The following is a 22,785-nucleotide window of genomic DNA, read 5'->3' as shown; positions in this document are numbered from 1 at the left end:
TCATAACTTATTTTTAGTAGAATTCGGACTGACCCAATCCAACCCAACCCAACCCAACCCAACCCAATTTTAAGTTAAGGTTGAATTGAATTGGATTGAGCTGAGTTAGACCAATCCAATTTACAACCCTAATATTAACCATCTTACGTTGAATATGTCCTATGTCAGTAGAAAATTTGCCAACATGTTACATGACATTCCAAAAGAGAAAACGTACAAGATTTTGCAATAGAGTTCAATTTTGCACTGTTATTAATCACAAAAAAAACTGTCCATGTTCAATGTATATATCATCACTGTCACATTATATATATATATATATATAGAATTTAAAGAGTTTCCAAATTAAATAAAAATATAATTTACATATTTGTAAAGCAAAATATATATATATATAGGAAATCTCATGAAACTCGTCAAAAATATTTTAAGGGAGTTATGGTTATAATCCATTTAGATAAAATTCGTACTGATCCAATCTAACCTAATTTCAAGTTGAGTTTGGGTTGGTATTATTTTAGAAGACCAAATTTGCCAACATGTTACATGACATTCCAAAAGAGAAACGTACAAGATCTTGCTGTCACAGTTCAAATTTTGCACTGTTATTAATCACAAAAACTGTCCAGGTTCAATGTATATATCATCACTATCACATTATATAAATCAGCGTTAGTACCAGATTTCATTACAAACTGATCACATATCAAACCCTCCCCCACCCACCCACCACACAACCCCACAATACAGACAGTTATCTGAGCCATGGGAGAGGTAGATCCTGCCTTCATCCAAGCCATTGAACACCGGCCCAAACTTTCCATTACTGAAGATGAAGGCATTCCATTGATTGATCTATCCTCCATCTCTAACCCTAATCATGATGAGCTTGTAGCAAAGATAGGTGACGCATGCAAGAACTGGGGTTTCTTCCAAGTCATCAACCATGGGGTTCCCTTTGAACGTCGTCAGAAAATCGAGTCGGGGGCGAGGAAGTTCTTTGGTCAGTCCAAGGAAGAAAAGCTGAAGGTGAAGAGAGATGAGGTGAATCCGTTGGGTTATTATGATACTGAGCATACAAAGAATGTTAGGGATTGGAAAGAGGTGTTTGATTTTACTGTGCAGAATCCGACTCTCATACCGGTTTCACATGAGCCTGATGACAAGGAGGTGAGGGACTTGATTAATCAGTGGCCTCAATATCCTCCTGAATTAAGGTAATATATATATATATATATATATACAAAAATGACTGTTGAATATTATTTTATTTTTTATATTCCAATAATTACCTTTTTTTTCATGGTTGGTGTGAAAGAAAATTATTTGGTGACACATGTCATTACACTCACGCCGGCCTTGAGCGCAAAAATTTATAAGAGTGTAAATTTTTTATTAAAATGGACCAATAAACACATAAAATAATTATAAAATAAATCACCGAGTTTAAATATAAAAATATATATATTTTTTTCTTTTGAAAAGAGGGGATAGAAAATAAATTATTGTATAACATATATATAAATAGATATTATAAGTATGTGTATTTATTGTCATAATTTTTTTTTTTTTTTAAAATTATTTATTTTCATAAATTTACCGTATATATAAGTATATATTATTTTTTAATTATAAAAATTATGACCTAAATATCAGACTACATATACTTACATTTTGAGACCCTTCCAAATTGGAGGCCTAGGCGTCGCCTTGCCCCAGGCCGGCCCTGATTGCTCTCTCTATTTATATATCAATTGATTTTAGGGTCTTATATTTACATATATTGGTTTTAAACTAAAATAGAAAAATTATTAATTGATCAAAAAGGGTGGTACTTCAGCAATTCATTAGGCCTAGGCTAGTACTTTATTTGTTTATAACTTAATTGGGTTATATACACGTATGATGAGCATATTATTGGCATTAATTGATTATTAATTCATTTAAAGTTAGGTTGAATTCTGAAAAGGGATTAGTGTTACAAACATGGTTGCTTTGATTCCTCTCAGTTGAGCCTAGGGATTAGAATATGGATACTCAGGTAACATTAATTGTTATATGGAAATATGTATTCTCAAAATGACATCTATATTAGAGATTATTCACGATTGAGTTGAATATTTTGATGAATAATGATTTGTGGGCGGAATTGGACAGTTATTGAATCATATTTATGTGAGTAAGAATGTGATTGAGCCCACCACTCCACTCACATAAATGTGATTCCGATCCGTAATTGTGAAATTCGGTCTATAAATTACTATTTTATTTTGATTACAGAAATTCAACATATTTTTTTAGAATAGTGATTTAGGGATCAATTCTCGAATTTAATTTATGTGAAAGGGGTGATAGATCCCGATGAATCTCTCACATAAATTGAATTCGGTAATCGTTGAATTTAGTCCTTAAATCATTGTTATATATTTCATGAAATGTTTTTATCTAGGAGAAAACATTAATAAATTGTCTGTACGTCCACCAAAAAAGGTTATGGGGCAACAGAATCACATATATTTTTTAAATAAAGATACAAAAATGTTAATTGATGATGAAAAGTGGTTTCTAAGATTGTTTAGATTTTTCAAATCAACTAAACATTTTAGTACTTGAGCAATTCGTTAGGGCAAGTGCATGGTGCATGATTGTTATTGATCTTAATTGAGTAATTGGGTTATATATATGGAATATTTGCTGATGAATCAGAGAGGCATGTGAAGAATATGCTGAAGTATTGGGAGAATTATCTTTCAAGTTGTTGGAACTCATCTCCCTGAGCTTAGGCTTGTCAGTGAAACGATTGAATGGCTTCTTCAAAGACCAAACCACTTTTATTAGACTCAATCACTATCCGCCTTGCCCTATTCCTGACCTAGCTCTAGGCGTTGGGCGACACAAAGACGGCGGAGCCTTGACCATCCTTGCTCAAGATGATGTTGGTGGGTTGGAAGTGAAGCGAAAATCCGATGGAGAATGGATTCGTGTCAAACCTACTCCAAATGCTTATATCGTCAACGTTGGCGACATTATTCAAGTAATTTACCCTATCCTTCACCCGAATGCTAGCTTATATAATCTTCGTTGTCCCAGTTGGTATAATCACATATTTTTAGGCAGGACAGAACTTTAAAGGTTTAAGGGGCTATGCCCTATAATTTTTTTCAAAATTCCTAAACAATAGGCTTCCTATAACGAATGTGTCCTAAAATAGTGTGGTGCCAACAAAATTTTGTAAAATTCCTAAAAAATAAGTATTCTAATAATAATGAAGCACAAAATGGTAAAAGAAATTCAATGTTACCCTTCAAAACTTATAAAAACTTCAAATTGACTACACTATAGTCGTGTTTTAAAAATTCTACAATTCAAGAAAATGGACAAAAAAAAAAAAAAAAAAAAAAAGTTCAAATTTAATACTTATACATATTATTCTTCTTATTTTATGTAATCTTTGTAATTTATAAAGAATTTTCTTAGATCCACCATCTGAAAATCCTATTATATATATAAAAAAAGTATGTTTATAAATTATATGGGTGCATGTTTAATCTATTTTGTTGTTGTTCAAGATGATGATTAATTAAGCATTAGCATTGAGAATGGGTTGGGGTTATACATGCAGGTTTGGAGTAATGACAAGTATGAGAGTGTGGAGCACAGGGTGATGGTGAACTCGGAGAGAGAAAGGTTTTCTATTCCATTCTTCCTGAACCCAGCACACTATGTTATGGTAGAGCCCTTGGAGGAGCTCATAAGCGAGAAAAGCCCTGCTAAATACAGGCCATACAACTGGGGAAAATTCTTCTCCAACAGAAAGCGCAGTAATTTCAAGAAGCTCGATGTTGAAAACGTCCAAGTTCATCATTTTAAGGTAGCTGCAGAGTGATTAATCGGATCTTAATTTAGGGGAAATAAAATGTGCTACCATCAATAGTATAATGCTTTGTATATTAGCATAATAAATAAATAAGTAAATAATCAAGCATGCTATGTAGGGAAATAAGGGATCTGATTTCGTGACATGGTATGATAGCATCCATGCATGATCAAGTTTGTTTGTGCAAATCACATCAATGTATTTTTGTTTATCTTTTAGGTCTCCATATTTTTGGAGTTGAACCACAAGTGTAACTTACTGTTTATTTGTCCATTGAGAATATTATTTAGCACTTATATGGTTTGGGGTTGGTTGTGAGTGTTTTGAACCTTTTAGAGTCAAAACACGTCTATTTTTAGCCTTGAAAATACAACTGATGTATTTACAAACAGAACCGGTTGCATTTTTCCCAGTTCTTAAAACAGGTCTAAATAAAAACATAATCGGTTGCATTTTTTCCAAGTTCTTAAGACAAGTCTAAATAAAAACATAATCGGTGACGTTTCAAAACATAACTCGTTGTGTTTTCTTAATAAAAAATTGCTCTCACTAAAAACACAACCAGTGGTATTTTAAATAGAATCATGGCGTTTTCTTAAATGTACAAAATTTCAAATTTTGGTAACTTTTCTTACTTTTACCTATAAACACTTAGGAAAGTCCTTGTATGATTTTAAAAGTATTTAATTAATAATCATTGTGGGTAAATTAATCAATCATAAAAATTAAACAAGTTGACTTATATTGACCCCCTCAAAATCATGAAAGTATTATTTCACAACTTAATCAATTAACAACTTTGGTACCCCTATCACAAATCACACGTTCTAAGTCGTTAAGAAGGGACAAGAAGAGATGGACTGCATCTCCTACAGGAATTTTTACACTTCCCTATGGTTAATTGGCACAACTTAGTGTGGTGCTCACCAATTATCCCTAGAATGAAGCTGAAGCTTTGGTTGGCAGTGCAATCCAGATTGCCAACACTGGATAGCAAATCAATGGAAAATCATCTCAATATCTGCCCTTTATGCCAAACATACCCTGAATCACACAACCACATCTTCTTCAAATGTTGTTTGACCTCTCCATTGTGGCTATTTATCAAGTACAAATGCCAATTCTACACAGCAATCGCAAATTGGGAGAAACTCATTCAATGTATCAGTGAAAAAAAGAAAGCAATTCAGTTCCTAACCTGTTAAGGAAGGTATGTTTTTCTGCATTGGTTTATCACACTTGGGAGGAAAGGAATGAAAGGATCTTCAACAACAAGAGATCTTCTCAGAGGACAGTGCTAGCTCGAGTCTGCTCTACCATCACTGCAATTAAGCTTGGTTTCCTTCAAGATTGCTCTACTTCTAGAAAAATTCTCTCTGAATGGAACATCTCCCCTTCCTGTTGTCGACCTCCACCTCGTCCACTAGATTGAAGCTTGCCGGCAAGTCGCCGGCTTACATGCCCTAAAGTGCACCGGATAGTAAGGCAAACAACCTCCATTAACGGAATTACAGTCCGTTAATTTAGTTTATTAGCTTTTGTTATATATTGGGTCAATTCATGAGCCTGGTCTTTTGGTTTTGCCCAAAATTGGGCTGTTCCCCTAAAAGGGTCATTTGGCTTCTGGCCCATACTGTAACTATTACTTTCATTTCAATGAATTTACTTTAAATTCCACAAAAAAAAAAAAAAAAAAAAAAAAAAAAAAAAAAAGAAGAAGAATGGTAACTCGAACTCTAATACTACATCTAAACTAGTAAATGCTTTAAAAATAAAAATTTATTTAAAGGTAAAACATAAGTTTAATTAAAACTTATAATCTGAAACTTTAAGTAAAAATGATTAAAGAATAAATTATGGCTAATACTCCAGCTTACATATATATATATATATATTGGTATGTAAAAAGACATCATGCTATACCTCGGTTACGTTGGAGGAGTAAAGCTACATAAACTAAGTGTGGATGACCATCGCACGTAAGAGTGTAAAAGAGTAATGATTTATGGCGGATCCAGTTCAGCTCATGAATGATTCTAGAATCAAATCAATCATTACTCCTTTGCAAAGAGACACTATGAAGTGTAAGTCTGTGTTGCTGCAAGACCCTTTTACTAAAATTGAGCTCTATTTATAATGTTAGGTGGGAAGCCATTGGATTGATAAATGCACAAAAGCAATTATTTTATGCATTAAAATAAATATTTAATTAATTTAAATATTTTTTATGTTTTGTAAGTATTATTTCAAGAATGAAAAGAAAAGAAAGAAAAATAGAAAAACAAGTAAAATGTTGGCTGTATAAATGAAGGTTATATTTGTTAATTGCCAAAAGATAAATACGAGAAACATGATAGGAGAGTTTGGTGTTATGCACAAATTACTTTACAAATAGTCTCAACACAATAGTCTTACATATTTTATACACGAGGTTCTGATCCCGTCATATCACCACTGCCATGTCAATACTGACACCTCATCTTATAAAATAAAATAAAAAATTATTTTCACTGACACCTCGTTAGGTTTGACCATATTTCACCTTCAAATATCTTTCGAAAACAATTACCACTCAAATTCATTCTCACTTTTCCATCACTGTTTCCATTAAAAATATGTAAAAAGACAATTTTGTTCCTAATTTTTTAATTTCATTCATTCTTATATATCATGTAATGTTTCACATTTTCTATTTTTATTTTTCAGGGATTTTTTGATTTTTTAGATTATTTTATTTCCTCACCTTGTTTTGCGTGCTGGACACTGTGGGGTGTGTCGTGTGAGTTCCAAGAGTTGGTTGAGACATTTCTTTGAGTTTTCGATTCTTAGAAATGCATTGTTGGACATTTTGACATTTTTCTAATTTTCAGGCCAAGAGGTCTCGGGTGAGACCCGCACCCAATTTTTCATGCGTTGGTGGTCTTTTTGGGACCATATGCATTCCATTATATTCATTTAGTGCAAATTTGTGTGGCTATGTGTTGAACCAATAGGGAGGGGGTGGGGTGGGGGGGGGGTGAATTGGTTAAAACTTTACTAGATTATACTTTCTTGAGACAATTAAACAAGCATTCAAAGATCAGTCAAAACAAGGTTTACAAGGAAACCCTCTTAACTAGGGAAAACCTTGGTTCTTGGCCACAACCAATATAAAATTCACTACTAGTTGTATGTATCTTGTTATACTCTCCGCTGTCTCACTCTCTACACACACCCAAGCACAAGAATAGACACTAGTTTTCACAACCAATACACACACTAGTACACGACAGTGCACACAAGCACTCCCCCTATCCTAAACAACCATGCTGGGACCTAATAAGCTTTCATAGCTCACCACACACACCATTACAGATGTAAATAAGTATAAAAAAGTCTTTCCTACAATTAAAATAGGCTGGACAACACAAAACTCCAAGTTACTGCCTCAAAACTACAATTTGCTGCACTTAAGGTTTGAGGGGTAAAATGGAAAATTTCTCTCTAGATCAATTCACCAGCACCTTACACAGTCGTCTTTCACTGTAGTACTCATATTCACAGCTTTGTATAATCAAACATAGCATGAGTATATCACAAAGTTCAATCACAGTCCTTATATCAACACAATACAACTTTAGCCTTAGGGTTTGAATACTCAAAATCAAAGCATACCTTTTTTCTGTCACAAGGTCAACTTCAATAATCTTGATTCAGCATAATATACTTGCAAGCAGTTTAATAACTCATGAAATAGCTAAGTATAACCAATCAGTACTTGAATCCAAGATTAAACCAGAAAAACAAGCTTAACTAGTAATCTCATAGTCCAAATTCACTTTCATCATGTTTTCAACACAAACACAGTACTGAGCAAATGTAATAAGTTGAGTTACACTTGCGTCAACCCTTAGAGTAGACCACAGCTACTTGAAACACAAATTCAATACTCAGACCAGCCCTTGCACCAGTAGAACTGACAGCAGCAACATCTTCTCAGCAAATACACTAACAGGACTAGAATCAGTGAGTTTTTCTTGCATGAATCATCATCAAAACACTCAGAAAAACTTGTTCATTCAAGGCTCTCGAGAGAATACTAGTTGCAACTCACTTTTCTAAACTTTCATAAGGGTTAAACCCTAAGGAGCCTTATCACATCATATTTATACCAGTGTACACACATCAGCCCTTGTACAGCTACTACAATACACCTATCACCTTCCACCAATCATTGGGAGAGCATAATTCAGATATTTTCAGGCCAATGAACCAATGAAGGCCTACCACCTCAGCTGTTTTGTCATTATTCTCACCAGCTTTTACAAGTTACAGGTTGTATGCTGCAATATCAATTTTATCCAGACTTAGCCTCCAAGAAATGTAATAGTCTTACATATACTATCATTTTAGGACCACTGATACGTGACACATTCTTGAGCACAGCTAGAAAGGACCAAAATACCCTTTTTAACAATTTTAACCTTCTTAACCAAATAATAATCCCAAAGCTATATAATTCACAATGTAGGCTCAACCAAAGCTATTCAGTGCAATGCAGCTATCAAGACACACGTATATACATGGAATACAATTGAGAAAAGACCATAATACCCCTGTGAGCACCTGTAGCTGAAATTAAAGTACTGGACCTTCACTGTCACAATGATTTTAATCAAAACAAGCTAATACATTGTAATGCACTATTACAAACCAGTGAATAAAATGTGTTACAACGTAGTAAATGACAATACAGACAGAGTTCATACAAGAAGCCACTGAAACTATACGTTTTGACATTAAGAGGCAAACATTCCTTAAGGCAACTTAGGACCAACACTATGTGCTTAAATGAGTATTATAGCATGTATATATGTGTATAATTATGGAATGAAGGCAAAATAGATATTTTTGGGCATGTGGGACCTACCTTGACTTAAGGTGTATCTATGCGGACTTGGAACCTCATTTTTCTACAAAATTCCCTTTTCCTTCAGCCGCAACATCACTTTCTCTCTCTAAAAACATCCACTTTCAAGCTTGATTTTTCCATCTTCTATCTAGATTTGGACTTTGCCATTGAAGGCAAAGTTTATGAGCACAATGAGGGCTATGATTTGATCGAAGCCGATGTTCAATTAGAGCACTTTGGATTTTCGAAAATTTGGAAAAAATTAGGGCTTTTGTTTGATTTTGAGGTAGGGGTTTCTAAGGCACTCTTTCTTTGATCTTAGTGAATTTCTCTTATAGAATTTGGTCAAAAACATGCTTAATTAGTATATATTGTTTATGACAATTAGGGTTCGTATGTGTGATGTGTGATAGTTATGTTTCATGTGATAAATGTGTTGATATATGATGGTTTACTTGATTTGTGTGAAGAAGTATGCTTTGTTTAAATTGCTATATGCCTCACATGTTTAGATGTAATGATTGTAAAGTTATAACTACGATAAACTGGAATCAAAGTTGTATGATTCATATATCAAAACTGATTTACTAGGTAGGTATTTATAGAATTTACAAGGGAAAGAAAAAAAAGGAAGGGAATAACTGATTGCTAATTTCTAGAAAGAGACAAATCTCCTAAAATCATGTACATCTATAAACAAGTCAAAGATTCCCTATACATACGAATCGTTAACAGCTAGCAAATTTGATCATATATATCATCAACAGATACGATTGTATTTAATTCAAAATATTTTTCAACACTCCCCCTCAAGCTAGTTTGAAGATATCTTCCATAACCAGCTTGCCCATTAAAATTTCAAATTGTTTCTTTGGAAGTCCTGATGAGCGATGAAAAGTGCATATTCAAACCCCTTAAGCTTGAGTATTCTAGGACCTTTATCTATCTTATTTTTCCGTTTTAGATTAATTTCGTGTTATTGCCCTTTTCAGGCACTTATCCCCAAAATAAGTCAATTCAGCCAAATTAGAGCATAAAAGAAGCAATCTCAAGCTAAATGGAAGGAAAGAGCAAAGTGGAAACAAAGTGGTGAAAAACAACAAGTTTCGTCAGACAAATCTTCGATCGATCTCACAATGATCGATCTGGCCTTATCAAGATGGATCGAGCCTCTTGTCCTTATCCCCAAGAATTTCCATCTTCGATCGATCCAACATCCTTTCGATCGATCAAACTTCTTTGATCTTATCCTTACCTACCACTTCTTCTTTTTTCCCAAAAAATCCCGAAAATATCTCAGATCTGTCAATATTCCAAAAGGCACCACCATGGAGTTGTCATGGGCCGGGTTGCATTAACGGTTGGAAAAGGTCATGAATGGAAAAGGTTTTGGAAAAATGGTGAGCAACACTAGCACCGCATTGGCATGAATTGTATAAAATGTGGATTTGTGACTTATGATGTTGATTTATTTTCCCTAAATGAGTATAATCCTGTTCCTTATTCTCTATGCTTTGTTTAGATTCACGGGGTCATTAAAAGGTGTGTTTTAGGCACCTCCTGCTGAGCTGTTGTGCTCACCTTTTCATTACTATTTTCAGGTCACGAGAAAGAAGTTATGGACGACCCACAACCTCATACATGATGACATTGAGGACCTCTTTTGTTGACTAAATGTTTATGAAACATGTAATAGTTGATGTTTTGGGGAATTGGAATGAAATATGTATTCATTTTATTGCAAGCTTGTATTTATTTACCATTTGTGTTCATTTTGCGGATGGAAATAGTTTTGAGACAATTCTTTTAATTTTTGCGATCTCATTAGGATTTCTAATCCCATGTAAGCCTTATGGTCAAATTTTAAATGTAATCGGACCTACTTTGGAATTTAAATGATGTATGGGTTCCAATTTGTTGTCATTTATAATCTTGTGTATCATGTTTGAGTATGTTAGAAAGCACTCTAATGACCTCCAAGGGACCAAAGAGGTGTCCATGTCCATAAACACTCAATTTAGACTTTTTGAGGCTATTTTAAGCATTCTGGTCATAGGGAACCGGTTCAAGGGGTTGAACTGGTTCAACTATATTTTGCAAGAAATATACTAAAGTGTCATAAGAAATCATGCAGAGGTAGGTCGCGAGCATACAAGGCCATCCAGTAAGGATGGATTTGAAGAACGAACATAATTAGTCATTTAATCTAAGGAAGATGATATAAACTATCATTTAATAATTTACAGGTCTACCACCAGGGCAAGGCCAGGAGGTCTTGCACTAATGTCAGACTGGTATTTAACTAAAGGATCTCCCACCAAGGTAGAGCAGAGTGTCCCACCACGACAAGGCCAGATAGGTCTCCAATCAAGCTAAGGCCAGATATGGTCTTCCACCTAGGCAGGGCAAGTTCTTCCACTAAGGTAAGGTATGGTCTCCCACCAAAGGTAGACATGTCCTACCAAGACTAGAGGTAGGTCGCTAGCATACAAGGTCATTCAGTAAGAATGTTTTTGAAGAACAAACATAATTGGTCATCTAATCCAAGGAAGATGATAGAGACTATCATTCGATTATTTATAGGTCGCATCACCAGGGCATCCTCAAACATGACTACTCCCCTTATAAAGGGAGAGATGGGTTAAGCCCCTATAATTTCCTTAATTATTTAGGGGATGAGCTGGGTTAAGCCCTTATAATTTCCTGAATTATTATGGGAAACCTAAATCCCTTGCTAAGGGCAAATTCATGAAGCTCAGCGTAACGGGTGAGCTCACGAAACTCAAAAAATTCACTCTCTTATTAAAGGGTGAACTCACGAAGCTCAAAAAAGCTTACTCTATTATTAAAGTGAGCTCATGAAGCTCAGTGAAATACACTTCCCTTTTAAAAGGGTGAGCTGAGTGAAACTTGTAAAATATACTTCCCTTATTAAATGGCGAGTTGAGTGAAACTCGTAAAAAAATACTTTATTTATTAAAGAGTGAGCTAGGTGAAGCTCGACAAACTCTACTTCCTTTATTAAAATGATGAGTTGAGCGAAGCTTGGACTATCAACTCCTTATTAAAGGATTAGATAAGTATAACAACTTTAATGTTAAAGGGACAAGATGAAAGCAACAATACATGCTTTGCTCGGATTGAAAACAACTCGACACAAAAAAGAAGATAAATAGTGTATGGCATTCCCGATACTTGATAAGCAAGCTCGGGAATGAGGGGCAACTGATAAGGATAATTTAAATAAGATAAGGTAGTTCAACTGTAATTGTCTAGTTTGAAATTAAACGGAGGTGGTTGAGCTGATAATAAGTAGATCATAATAGTTCAAATTCAAAAGGAAGAGTCTCCTTAAATATCTCTTCAAATCCCAACAAGTCGCAATAGTTGTAACAAAGCATCGTTATAAATATGACCTCTCACCAACCAAAGAGGTATGGGACAATTAATATATTAAATTCCTACTTTTACTTTAAAGCTCCAGTAACTGACTTGATTGTCGGAGATCTCTTGGTAAGCACCATATTGGTGTCGATCAAGGTTCACCTCTTTGTTGTAGGGAAACGTTGTCGTGCAGAATCATGCTTCAACAATTTTTATTAATTAAAATTACAAAATGGTAGTTATAATTTTTAATTGTGATGTACGACATAATTCTGCATAGTTCGATAAGCAGTTCGACAAGTCCGTTTTCGACAAACCAATTGTGTATTTTGGGTGGAAACGATGCATTTTCGGCTGAAAACCTTCATTTAGGGCTCCAAAATCACGTTATATCGTCTTATACGAGGCTTGCTAATTATTTCAGGATTTTTGTTCAGGGCCTTAACGAACTCAGATTGCTCTAAAATTTTTGATTTATTAGGTTTCTTATTGTTTTTTTTTTTTTCATATTTTTTAGTGAGAATTTATTTTTATACTTATTTCCAAGATTAGTTTCCTTGTAGGATTAAATTTTAGTTTTCTCTATTATAAATATACATGTAATGCATTAACATTATAAAACCTTTTATTAATAATATTTCAGAATTTTTTATGAATTTATCTCTTATTTTGTGAATTCAAAACACCCAACTTTGAGGTCTCACTTTCGAACCACACTCCTGACTTAAATAGTGCGTATGTTATGGGACATATGCACGTGTTCTAAGGAAAAAAATAAAAAATTAACCTGTTCCTTGTGAACAATTTATCACTTTCCATTACATCGAATTGTGTTCTTTAAATCTCGAACATCTAACCGCCCAATACAAGTTTCTATTGGTTCTTTACATAAGGTTTTGGGTTCCACCTGTTGTTGAATTGACTATCCTTTTTAGTCATTATTTGAACTAAACAGCCACCGTATATCTATTTTTAGTCATTATTCCCAAAATTTAACCGAGCTTAAATGAAATCTAGATTTGAATTCACTAACTCTAGTTGAGTTCGTGACTTTTGTACTTAGAGAATTCACCGATTCATACGCGGAGCGTGGGAGCGTAGCCCTAGTTAGGGAATTATATAACTTAGGTCACAAGGAGATCTACCTGGTGGTACCATTTTTCTTTCATGCCGCGCAATTTAAAGAGAAGTTCATGACAGCTATGATGGAGTCGATCGTGTCCTACCATTGCTTAAAGGAAAAACTGTCAATAAAATCGAACAAAACGGTCACCTGAAACTGAAATTGGGGGATTAAAGTTAGCAACTAATATAAAGAAGCCAACAAAACCAGCTCCGAATCACGAAACCGACCCCCCCCCCCCCCCCCCCCCCCCCCCCCTTTCTCTCTCTCTCTCTCTATCAAAGCGTATGTCTTGCAAAAAGTGGAGAAGAGAACGATACTCGGACAATCCAAAGAGCTAAAGCAAAGCACCTTAAAAAGGTTGAAGTATCCCAAAACCATCACCACCCAGTGAAACAAATCCCAAATCCCAACACACAAAACCCCCTCCCTCTCTCTCTCTCTCTCTCTCTCTCTCTCTCTCTAGAATTCGAAATGGGACTCTGTTTCACAAAGGGATTCTGTTTCAGAAAATCCCATGAAATCCCAATCTCCTCCTCCTCCTCCTCAGACTACTCTCCTCCTCATGACTATCGTCCCATACCCATTAAATCCAAAGAACCAATTATAAACCCAACATTCCAAACAGCCCCTTATTCGAACACGACTATGCCTAAAACTTCATCATCATCATCATCATCATCTTCTTCACAGATTGGACCGATTCTGGGCAAACCCTATATTGAGGTAACCGAACTCTATGATCTTGACAAAGAATTGGGGAGGGGTCAGTTTGGGATTACTTATCTGTGTACAGAGAAAACCACAGGGTTGAAGTATGCATGTAAGTCCATTTCGAGGCGAAAACTGGTGAGCCAAAAGGACATTGAGGATGTGAGGAGGGAGATTTTGATGCTACAGCATTTGAATGGGCAGCCCAACATTGTGGGATTCAAGGGTGCTTATGAGGACCGGCAGAATGTGCATTTGGTGATGGAGGTTTGTTCGGGGGGTGAGCTTTTCGACCGGATCACCGCCAGAGGGAATTATTCGGAGAAAGAAGCCGCCGGGATTGGCCGCCAGATTGTGAATGTGGTACATGTGTGTCATTTTATGGGGGTGATGCATAGGGACTTGAAGCCTGAGAACTTCTTGCTGGTGAGTCGCGACGAGGATGCTCCCCTCAAGATCACCGATTTCGGACTCTCTGTTTTCATTGAGGAAGGTCAGATGCAAATTTCAATTCTTTTCGACCAATCTTTGTTTTTGTGCACTTGATTGTGATCCTCTAGCTTCCATCAAATTTTTTTTTTTTTTTTTTTTTTTTTTTTTTTTTTATTGTCTAAATACAATTGTGTAATTTAAATGATTTGTTTGCATACCTTGAATTGTTTTCGAGTACTGCAATGTTAAATGAATAATACTTTTGTTCATGTATGATTATTAATTGTAAAACTTTTAAGAATTTTTTTTAGTGTTCTTGATTTTAAATAATTTTGAAAATTTGTAGTTGGTAGAGTGAAGTTTATTTCAAAAGAGGCTAAAGTGAATGCAATGCCCAATTGGGATTTGAATACCCTCACATGGTTTGTGTGTGCGCGTAAACTTGGTAAACTTGCGTAAACCGAAGCTAGCGTGATTAATGAGTTCATCTGGATGCCACTTTGGGTCTACTTGACTAAGTCAATGGTGAAAGTGACAAGTCAACCAAGTCAATGATTTTTTTCCCTCTATTATTAAAGAGAAGACAAAGAGGCATAGGTTAAAATCAAGTAGCAGGTCAGTTGTACACACCAGTGAAGCTGGTACGTACGTGGTTTGGCTCCATTTCTTGGTGTGAATGAGCATCATCTCTATTTTGGTTAAGTAGGTGTTGTCACCTCATTCATGAAATGGTTGTACGTGTTAAGTTTTGTCACTTACAAAATGAACTTTGCATTTTGTTGTATTGGATTGAAGTGACATGATCCGAGTCGTGTTTGCTTTCTGTTTAACTAAAAGTATTATGGTCGCATTGATGATACTGTGCTGAACTTGGGACCCTGTCAAATTCCACCAACCCAAATAACAAAGAAATACTAACTCTGTTTATAACAAATAAATCGAACTGTTACAATATGTTAATTTTTAAATAACTATTTCCTATTTAATTGAATAATAAAAAATAAAAATAAAAACATAAGAATTTTGGGTTTAGTGATATTAAAAAGTAGACAGAAAAGGAACCTAGTGGCTCCATTTATGATCCTGTTATGTTGGTCATTATTACAACTACCCATTACTTTGTCTTGTTATCCATTTGCATATATCTACAAATGGATTATCATTTTCCAAGTAGGAATGAACATTGACCTAAGAGAAACTCTGCTATTGAATATTTTTTCATGATTTGGTAGAAACTAATGCAAATGGTGTTTGTGAAGTTACGCGATGCGGAAGCTGTTAGTTGATTTAATTTTAATTAACAACTTAAATAACCTAGATGAGATTAATAGGTCAATTTGTCCTATTCTTGTGATTGATTAAATTACCTAAGTAATATGATTAATTAAACATTTACAATCACAAAGATAAATATTGAAAAGTAAAATAAGTATAATTAGAGAGATGGCACCAGAATTTTTAGCGTGTAAACCCCAATTGGTAGAATAGACCAATTATTGTGGGAAAATCTCGTGGATTGTGCAGTTCAAAATAAACCGATCCACTATGTTTTGAAACAAAGTACAATGGACTTTGACTCAGGCTCACACCCCATCGTTCTACCAAACACCAATCGCTGACAATCTTCTGGCTTTGCGACGTCCCGTCCAACAGCTCTTGACTTTAGGCTTACTCTTGATCTCTGTAGAAGGATTGGTGATAGATTAAACAACACTCCTCGAATGCTTTAACCTTTCAAAGTGTGATCACTTCACCTCTGTTCCTCAAGATCCGGACTTTGTTGTAGAAGAATTAAGTCTGCTCTTTCGGAATCTCTGAATCTTCAAATTAAGCTCCAATTCCGATGAGATAGAGAACAATACTACTAAATGACTCATGAATATATGTGTGTGCTCTCAAAAATAAAATCAGAAAAATCAGATTTGGTTTTTTAAAAAATATCTCTCTAAAGGCTTTATTAAAATAATGAAATTTTGTTTCTTAAAGACATACCTCAATAATGAATGAAAGACGCATTATATAGAAGTTTGGAAGACCTAAAAACATTTGTAAAACAAGTGAAATTCATGCATAGAATTTTAGAAGTAAGTCTGGACCAAAAAGGTTTCAAAACTGATCAGAAACTGAAACTGGATTTGGTTACCGGTTCAGGAATGGCAAAGATTAATCCGACGTGATTGTTGAACCAGTAGAGGGATTGGCTACCGGTTCCCAAAGGACAGTGAAAAATCCTTCGAAAACAGCAGTTGGCTATCGGTTCCCGAAGTGGCTACCGGTTCCCAATAGACATAAGTGAATACTTCTATTTATTTCAAACTTCTAAAACTTCCTAAGTGTTCTTACACACTCACATACATTTCTGAAGCATTGTTCTCATCATTCCGGAATATATTAAAGTATGAACACTTGAACTTCTTCAAATCTGTATCCGATCTTCAATTTTGAAATTTTGAACAGAAAAATTACAACTCGATTGAATTTATTTTAACAACGAAATTAGCCAATACAAAATATATATCTCACAGTGTTCAATTCAATGCATCTCACATTGGCTTAAAAAACATAAGAATTTCGGGTTTAGTAATATTAAAAAGTAGACAGAAAAGGAACCTAGTGGCTCCATTTATGATCCTGTTATGTTGGTCATTAATAGAACTACCTATTACTTTGTCTTGTTATCCATTTTCATATGTCTACAAATGGATTATCATTCTCCAAAGTAAGAATGAACACTGACCAAAGAGAAACTCTGCTATTGAATAATTTTTCATGATTTGGTAGAAACTAATGCAAATGGTGTTCAATTCAATGCATCTCACATTGGCTGCCTTGTTTGCAACACCACGAAAAAAGATGGTAAGCAAGGCATATGACAACTGAAAAAGAAATCACGGTCATGTTCAGAATGATAAACGTATTCATCAAATTATTTTTCTTATCATGAATATATAATATGGATTATTCTCTAGGAAAAATTTATAAGGACATCGTTGGAAGTGCGTACTATGTGGCCCCAGAGGTGTTGCGTCGGAACTATGGCAAGGAGATTGATGTATGGAGTGCTGGAGTCATTTTATACATTCTCTTATGTGGAGTGCCTCCATTCTGGGCTGGTATGAAAATTTTCATTTCTGTTTTTAATTAACAAAATAAACAGATTTCATATTATCAAGTTTTGGAAGTTTGTTTATCAGGCAACTGATATGACCGAAAGTTTAACTAGATCTGCTTGCTGTCCATCTATGATTGCATTTGGTTGACCATCCAACTGGAGGATGATGGCTTATGTTTTATTAATATGAAAATAGCTTGAGTTCTCTTGTGTTGCAGAGACTGAGAAGGGCATTTTTCAAGCAATTCAAGAAGCTCGAGTTGACTACGTGAGCTCACCGTGGCCTTCTATATCTGCTCCTGCAAAGGATCTGATCAAGAAAATGTTAACGATGGATCCCAAAAAGCGGATTACTGCTGCCCAAGCCCTTGGTTAGTACACATAGTAAAAGGTTCAATATTAATTATTTTATTTATTTATTTTTTATAAATTTATCACTCCCACACGCAGTCATGCCTCTTAGATAGGTCTGAGCAAACTGCCTATTCTGATCTGAACATTCAAATGTGTCGTCAACATAGGAATTTTTTCAGGCATCAGGTAATATATTTAACTCATCCCATGTGTTGTGAGATTTATATGTACCACTCGTAAGTGTATGAATCTTTGCAGATAGGGTTTATTTGTAAGGGTGTCGTACCCAAGGAACTTGTGTAAATTAAATTTGTCAACAAATTTCTTAAATTCCAAAATTAACTCGAAAGTAAGATAATCGATTTGTGATGATTAATTTTAAATTAACTAAGTAGAAAAAAAATAAAATAAACTAAAAAATGATGATCAAATATGATGTAGAAAATAGAGAGAGAGAACTAGGGGTATGATTTCACCACTAACGTCGCACCACCAGTCAATTGCATCAATTTATTGGAGATATTTCCGATAACATGCATAGGGAATTTGTCATGGCTACAAACACATATTAATTCAGCTAAAAAATAATATAATTTAAAGTTAAGCATGGATTATCTTCGATTGTTATAAACCATCTACCTAACTACTGTACTTTAGGGTGTAGCATGGTTTATCTTTTCTAGGCATAATCCATCAAATCTCTAACATCATATTCACATAAAAACTATTGTGTAATCATCTCATTCACAACTACAAGAAGTTTATGAGTTGTGTTCAATCACAAGATTAAAATATCTAATACAATATAAAAAAATATTTGTAATTGAATTAAAACTCTAAAACCCGATTCTTATTGAAAAGTCAATTAAAAATCCTATAGATTACACAATCATGCATGAAAAAAATTATTCGCCAATAATTAAATACAATCAAACCAGTGTGCTAAGTTAGGGCTACATCACAACCCTAGCAAAGCGTTTAGCCAAGCATGAATGGAGTAGAATTCTTCGTGGTTGAGGAAGACATCTTCACCGTCATGGATCGATCTCTTCTCTCTTCTGAATGCTCCTCTCTGATCTCAGACTCAAGCTCCTCTGTATGATGATCTAATGTTGTAGAGGACCCCCTTTAAATAATAAAAGATCAGCCCTAAAGTTCCCTTTTTCATATAAGAGACTTACATAGAAATTCTGTCAAATAAGGACTCCAAAATTCGTACGGACTTCTAGCCAATTTTGACAAGGTAAACAGCTGTTTTAGGGAATCCTCGTGAAATACAAAATTGTAACTCTTCGAATTTCCTTTCAACCCTCGTGAGAATTTAGCCGTTTTGACACTTGAGGAGAGAGATACAGTCAGATTACCAAAACGGGTTCAAGTTACCAACTTTGGCGAAAGTTTCCTTTTTGGAGAAGGAGTTTTCCTTTTCTTCTTCTTTCCATTCTCATCAACTTGTGGCTTCTTTTGGAATATTTTCTAAGTATAATTAGACTTGAATCTTCAACATTGCTCGGTCCCACGGAATGTCATCTGTTAAAGCTCAGAATCACTGGTCTTGACTGATTTTATAATTAAAGTGTTGAAATAAATAAAAATAATAAAACAATGTAAAATCACAAATAAACTATTATTAAGCGAATAAAACATGCAAATAAAGAGGCTAAAATGTGTAACATTCAGCGTCTAACACCTTGGCTTATCTAAGAGGGCGGTATGGGATTCCATACAACATATTGGATTTTTCATTGTTATAGAGCATATATGATTTCTAATTAGCAACTACTAGAACCATCAATATTTATTTTACACCATGACATATGAACCAGAACATCCGTGGCTTAAAAAAGATGGCGAAGCATCGGACAAGCTTATTGATAGTGCTGTTCTAATCAGGATGAAGCAATTCAGAGCAATGAATAAGCTGAAGAAGCTTGCTCTAAAGGTATCATCAAACACTTCTCAGATTTCAAATTAGTTGGATGTAAAATGTTCAAAGACCAACGTGGTGGTCGGGTTTTTCATTGCCCAGATGATGTCCATTGCAACTATATATTCTTCTGTATGCTGGATGTCCCCTTCAATTGAAATCTCCCCTTGCAAAAACCATTTCCTTTGGTGTAAAATCCTAATAATTGAAACTAAAAAAACAAAGGAGGCCAATTCTTTCTTAATTGATTGTTTTCCAATTGACTGGAATTTTGTGGTTCACTTGAAGGTCATTGCTGAAAATCTCTCAGAAGAAGAAATCAAGGGCTTGAAACAAATGTTCAAGAACATGGACACTGATGGAAGTGGTGCAATCACATACGACGAACTCAAAACTGGCTTATCTAGGTTGGGATCCAAACTTACTGAAGCAGAACTACAACAGCTGATGGAGGCTGTAAGACCTTTTCTAAGCATCTCATTATATCCATCTTTTGATTTATTGAACAAAATAAATGACAAACAATGCATTGAAATTTTAATGGACGTTGTAAGCTCGTTTAGTACTTCAAATAACGATCCTTAAGTGAACAAGTAGCCTTGAACCAACAAATGAAGTTGATTGCTGATGTTATTTCATTCCCCAGGCTGATGTTGACAAGAATGGGACTATTGATTACTCTGAATTCATTACAGCTACGATGCACCGTCATAAACTTGACAAAGAAGAGAATTTGTACAAGGCTTTCCGGTATTTTGACAGGGATGAAAGCGGGTTAGTATTCTATAAATATTGACAGAAGTTGACCATATGTATAAATTGACTTGGAGGAGTTCACCCCGGTGAATTACTTGGAAAAGTGAACTGCTTAGGAGGTCCTCCCATATGGTTTCATATCTTAATTTCCATAATTTCATAGATTGGGGAAGATCTCAACATACTACCATTGAAATTGTTTGATTTATATTCACCAGGTTCATTACAAGAGATGAGCTGAGACATGCCATGGCACAATATGGTATGGGGGACGAGGCTACTATAGACGAAGTTATTAATGATGTGGATACTGATAAAGTAATTAATTATCTCATAAGCATGTCAGTATAATTTGTGCTTTATCTTAAAAACCCTGTGAAGCATATATTTTCGTAACTACTTGAAACCAATTATATTTCCTGATATATTTAATTAATTAATTAATTATTAATTTTGATGAAGCTCTATAATTTATTGGTTGATTTCCATCATGCAGGATGGGAGAATTAATTATGAAGAATTTGTAGCCATGATGAGGAAGGGAACGCTTGATACTGATGGGTCACAATCGCAGAATTAATTGCTTGCACCATGTCAAAATAAATAATAAAAAACAAAAACCCAAGCTATTTGGGTTTCACAAGTTGCTTCAAGTTGATTTTTATCTTGTCCATTTCTCTCCTGTATTTATGATGTATGTGCTGTTCATAGAGAAAAATAAACAATGTATATGCAGTTTTTGAGGTTAATAAACTGCCTTAACTCAAAAAGAGTTGGCTTTAGAGACGATATAAATTTTACAAAATCAAGAAGTTTAACAAGGGATCAATCGAGTGTCTTTGATTAGGGGTTCTTCTTCAATGAACACTAAGCTTCAAAACAGAATACAAATTCTCACCGAGAATGTGGATATTGAAGAAAGTTGCTCTAATAACTCAACTAATCACTATTCTTTTTGCTTATAGTATTTTTATTTTTTGGTTTCAAGTAGTTACGAAAATATATGCTTCACAGGGTATTTAAGATAAAGCACAAATTATACTGATATGCTTATGAGATAATTAATTATATGCTAATTAATAAATATTTAAATATTTTATTTATTTATTTATTTATCCTAAATGAAGAAAATTATATAAATATGTAACAATATGGTACAGAGTAAGAAGTGAGGTCAAAAAACCTCACTGAAACACACACACACACAGAAAAGCAGAGTTAGACCCTGCAACCAAACCCTAAGTCCCTAACTAGCTTAGAATAACTATTTATTAATATTTAATTATTAATTAATAATTAAATATTCAACTCAAATATTTAATTAAAAAGGCAAATAGAAGCAATAAATAAATAATAAATATATGAATCTTGACAAGGCTAGTATTTTATAAGCAAATTGTGCTGAATCATTTCTATAGTTTTTGACTCCCAGAATACAATGGTCATTTCATTCACCAGAAGCAACACTTCAAATAAGTAGATCCAGTGAACCCACACTTTGTAACACTGAAAGGACCAAAAAACCAGTGGGCCATTTTAGTCCAACAGATCCAAATTGGACCAGACTCGACCCAATCGTACTCCAGAAGGAAACATATCCTCAAGCGATGAGGCCGAAAAGGAGGAGTCAGACCCATCGAGCTCCAATCTGGAAGCAAAGCAAATAACTTAGGATAAAATATAAACTACTATAAATAGAAGAGGAGAGGCGTAAAAAAAGGAGAGTTGTTTGGAGTATAAGAAAAACTTTCCAAGAATAGAAGAGAAAATTTATTGCATCTTCATCTGGCGCTATTTGTGGGTAGTCAAGAGGAAGATCTGTCGGTTTCCACGTTGAACTATGACTCAGCTTCGATCGGGAACCATGATTAGAGAAGGAAGCTCCCACCAGCAGAATGAGAACGAGCGAATCACGCATGATGAGTTGATATAGATCATTGAAACTCTATGACGAGATAACGCTGAGCTCAGATCCAGGATGGAGTAAAGGGAAGCACCACCACCCCCTCAACCGCCAATGGAGGATGAAATGGTGGAGTTAACATTTGTACATTAGAAAGATGACAAAAAATCCTTGAGTTGGAGCTCAATAAATTTGGATTTAAGATGACTAAGTTATTACAGTTTCAATTTCTATTGACAAATAGGCCAACAGGGTTTCAACATGTGCCCCCACGCGCGTTCGACGTGCTTGCACGCGCCTGATTAATCCTCTGCG

General features: G+C 34.7%; 2 protein-coding genes across 4 annotated transcripts; both read left to right on the top strand.

Moving 5' to 3' along the window:
- The first annotated feature begins 721 nt into the window (after positions 1-721).
- LOC132279126 (protein DMR6-LIKE OXYGENASE 2) lies at positions 722-4,173 on the top strand. Its single transcript, XM_059781055.1, has 3 exons — positions 722-1,217; positions 2,707-3,034; positions 3,623-4,173. Exons 1-3 carry the CDS (start codon positions 766-768, stop codon positions 3,884-3,886), a joined length of 1,044 nt encoding a protein of 347 aa, XP_059637038.1. The 5' UTR covers positions 722-765; the 3' UTR covers positions 3,887-4,173.
- Positions 4,174-13,532: 9,359 nt separating this feature from the next.
- On the top strand, positions 13,533-21,354 carry LOC132279038 (calcium-dependent protein kinase 29). 3 transcript variants are annotated; one of them, XM_059780964.1, is made up of 8 exons: positions 13,533-14,479; positions 17,388-17,531; positions 17,749-17,901; positions 19,711-19,826; positions 20,100-20,267; positions 20,458-20,585; positions 20,786-20,829; positions 21,064-21,354. In XM_059780964.1, the coding sequence occupies exons 1-8, from the start codon at positions 13,750-13,752 to the stop codon at positions 21,075-21,077; spliced, it is 1,497 nt and encodes a 498-aa protein (XP_059636947.1). In that variant the 5' UTR covers positions 13,533-13,749; the 3' UTR covers positions 21,078-21,354. The 3 variants fall into 3 exon arrangements, with proteins under 3 accessions (XP_059636947.1, XP_059636945.1, XP_059636946.1); XM_059780962.1 differs by having other exon boundaries at positions 20,786-20,885; XM_059780963.1 differs by having other exon boundaries at positions 20,786-20,908.
- Positions 21,355-22,785: the final 1,431 nt, after the last annotated feature.

Source organism: Cornus florida, unplaced genomic scaffold (genome assembly GCF_030987335.1).
Source record: "Cornus florida cultivar Cherokee Brave unplaced genomic scaffold, ASM3098733v1 CherokeeBrave_3.0.0_Hap2_Chr10, whole genome shotgun sequence".
Classification (NCBI taxonomy): domain Eukaryota; kingdom Viridiplantae; phylum Streptophyta; class Magnoliopsida; order Cornales; family Cornaceae; genus Cornus; species Cornus florida.
The sequence above is the reverse complement of the archived record's forward strand: the minus strand, read 5'-3'. Positions and strand labels throughout refer to the sequence as shown.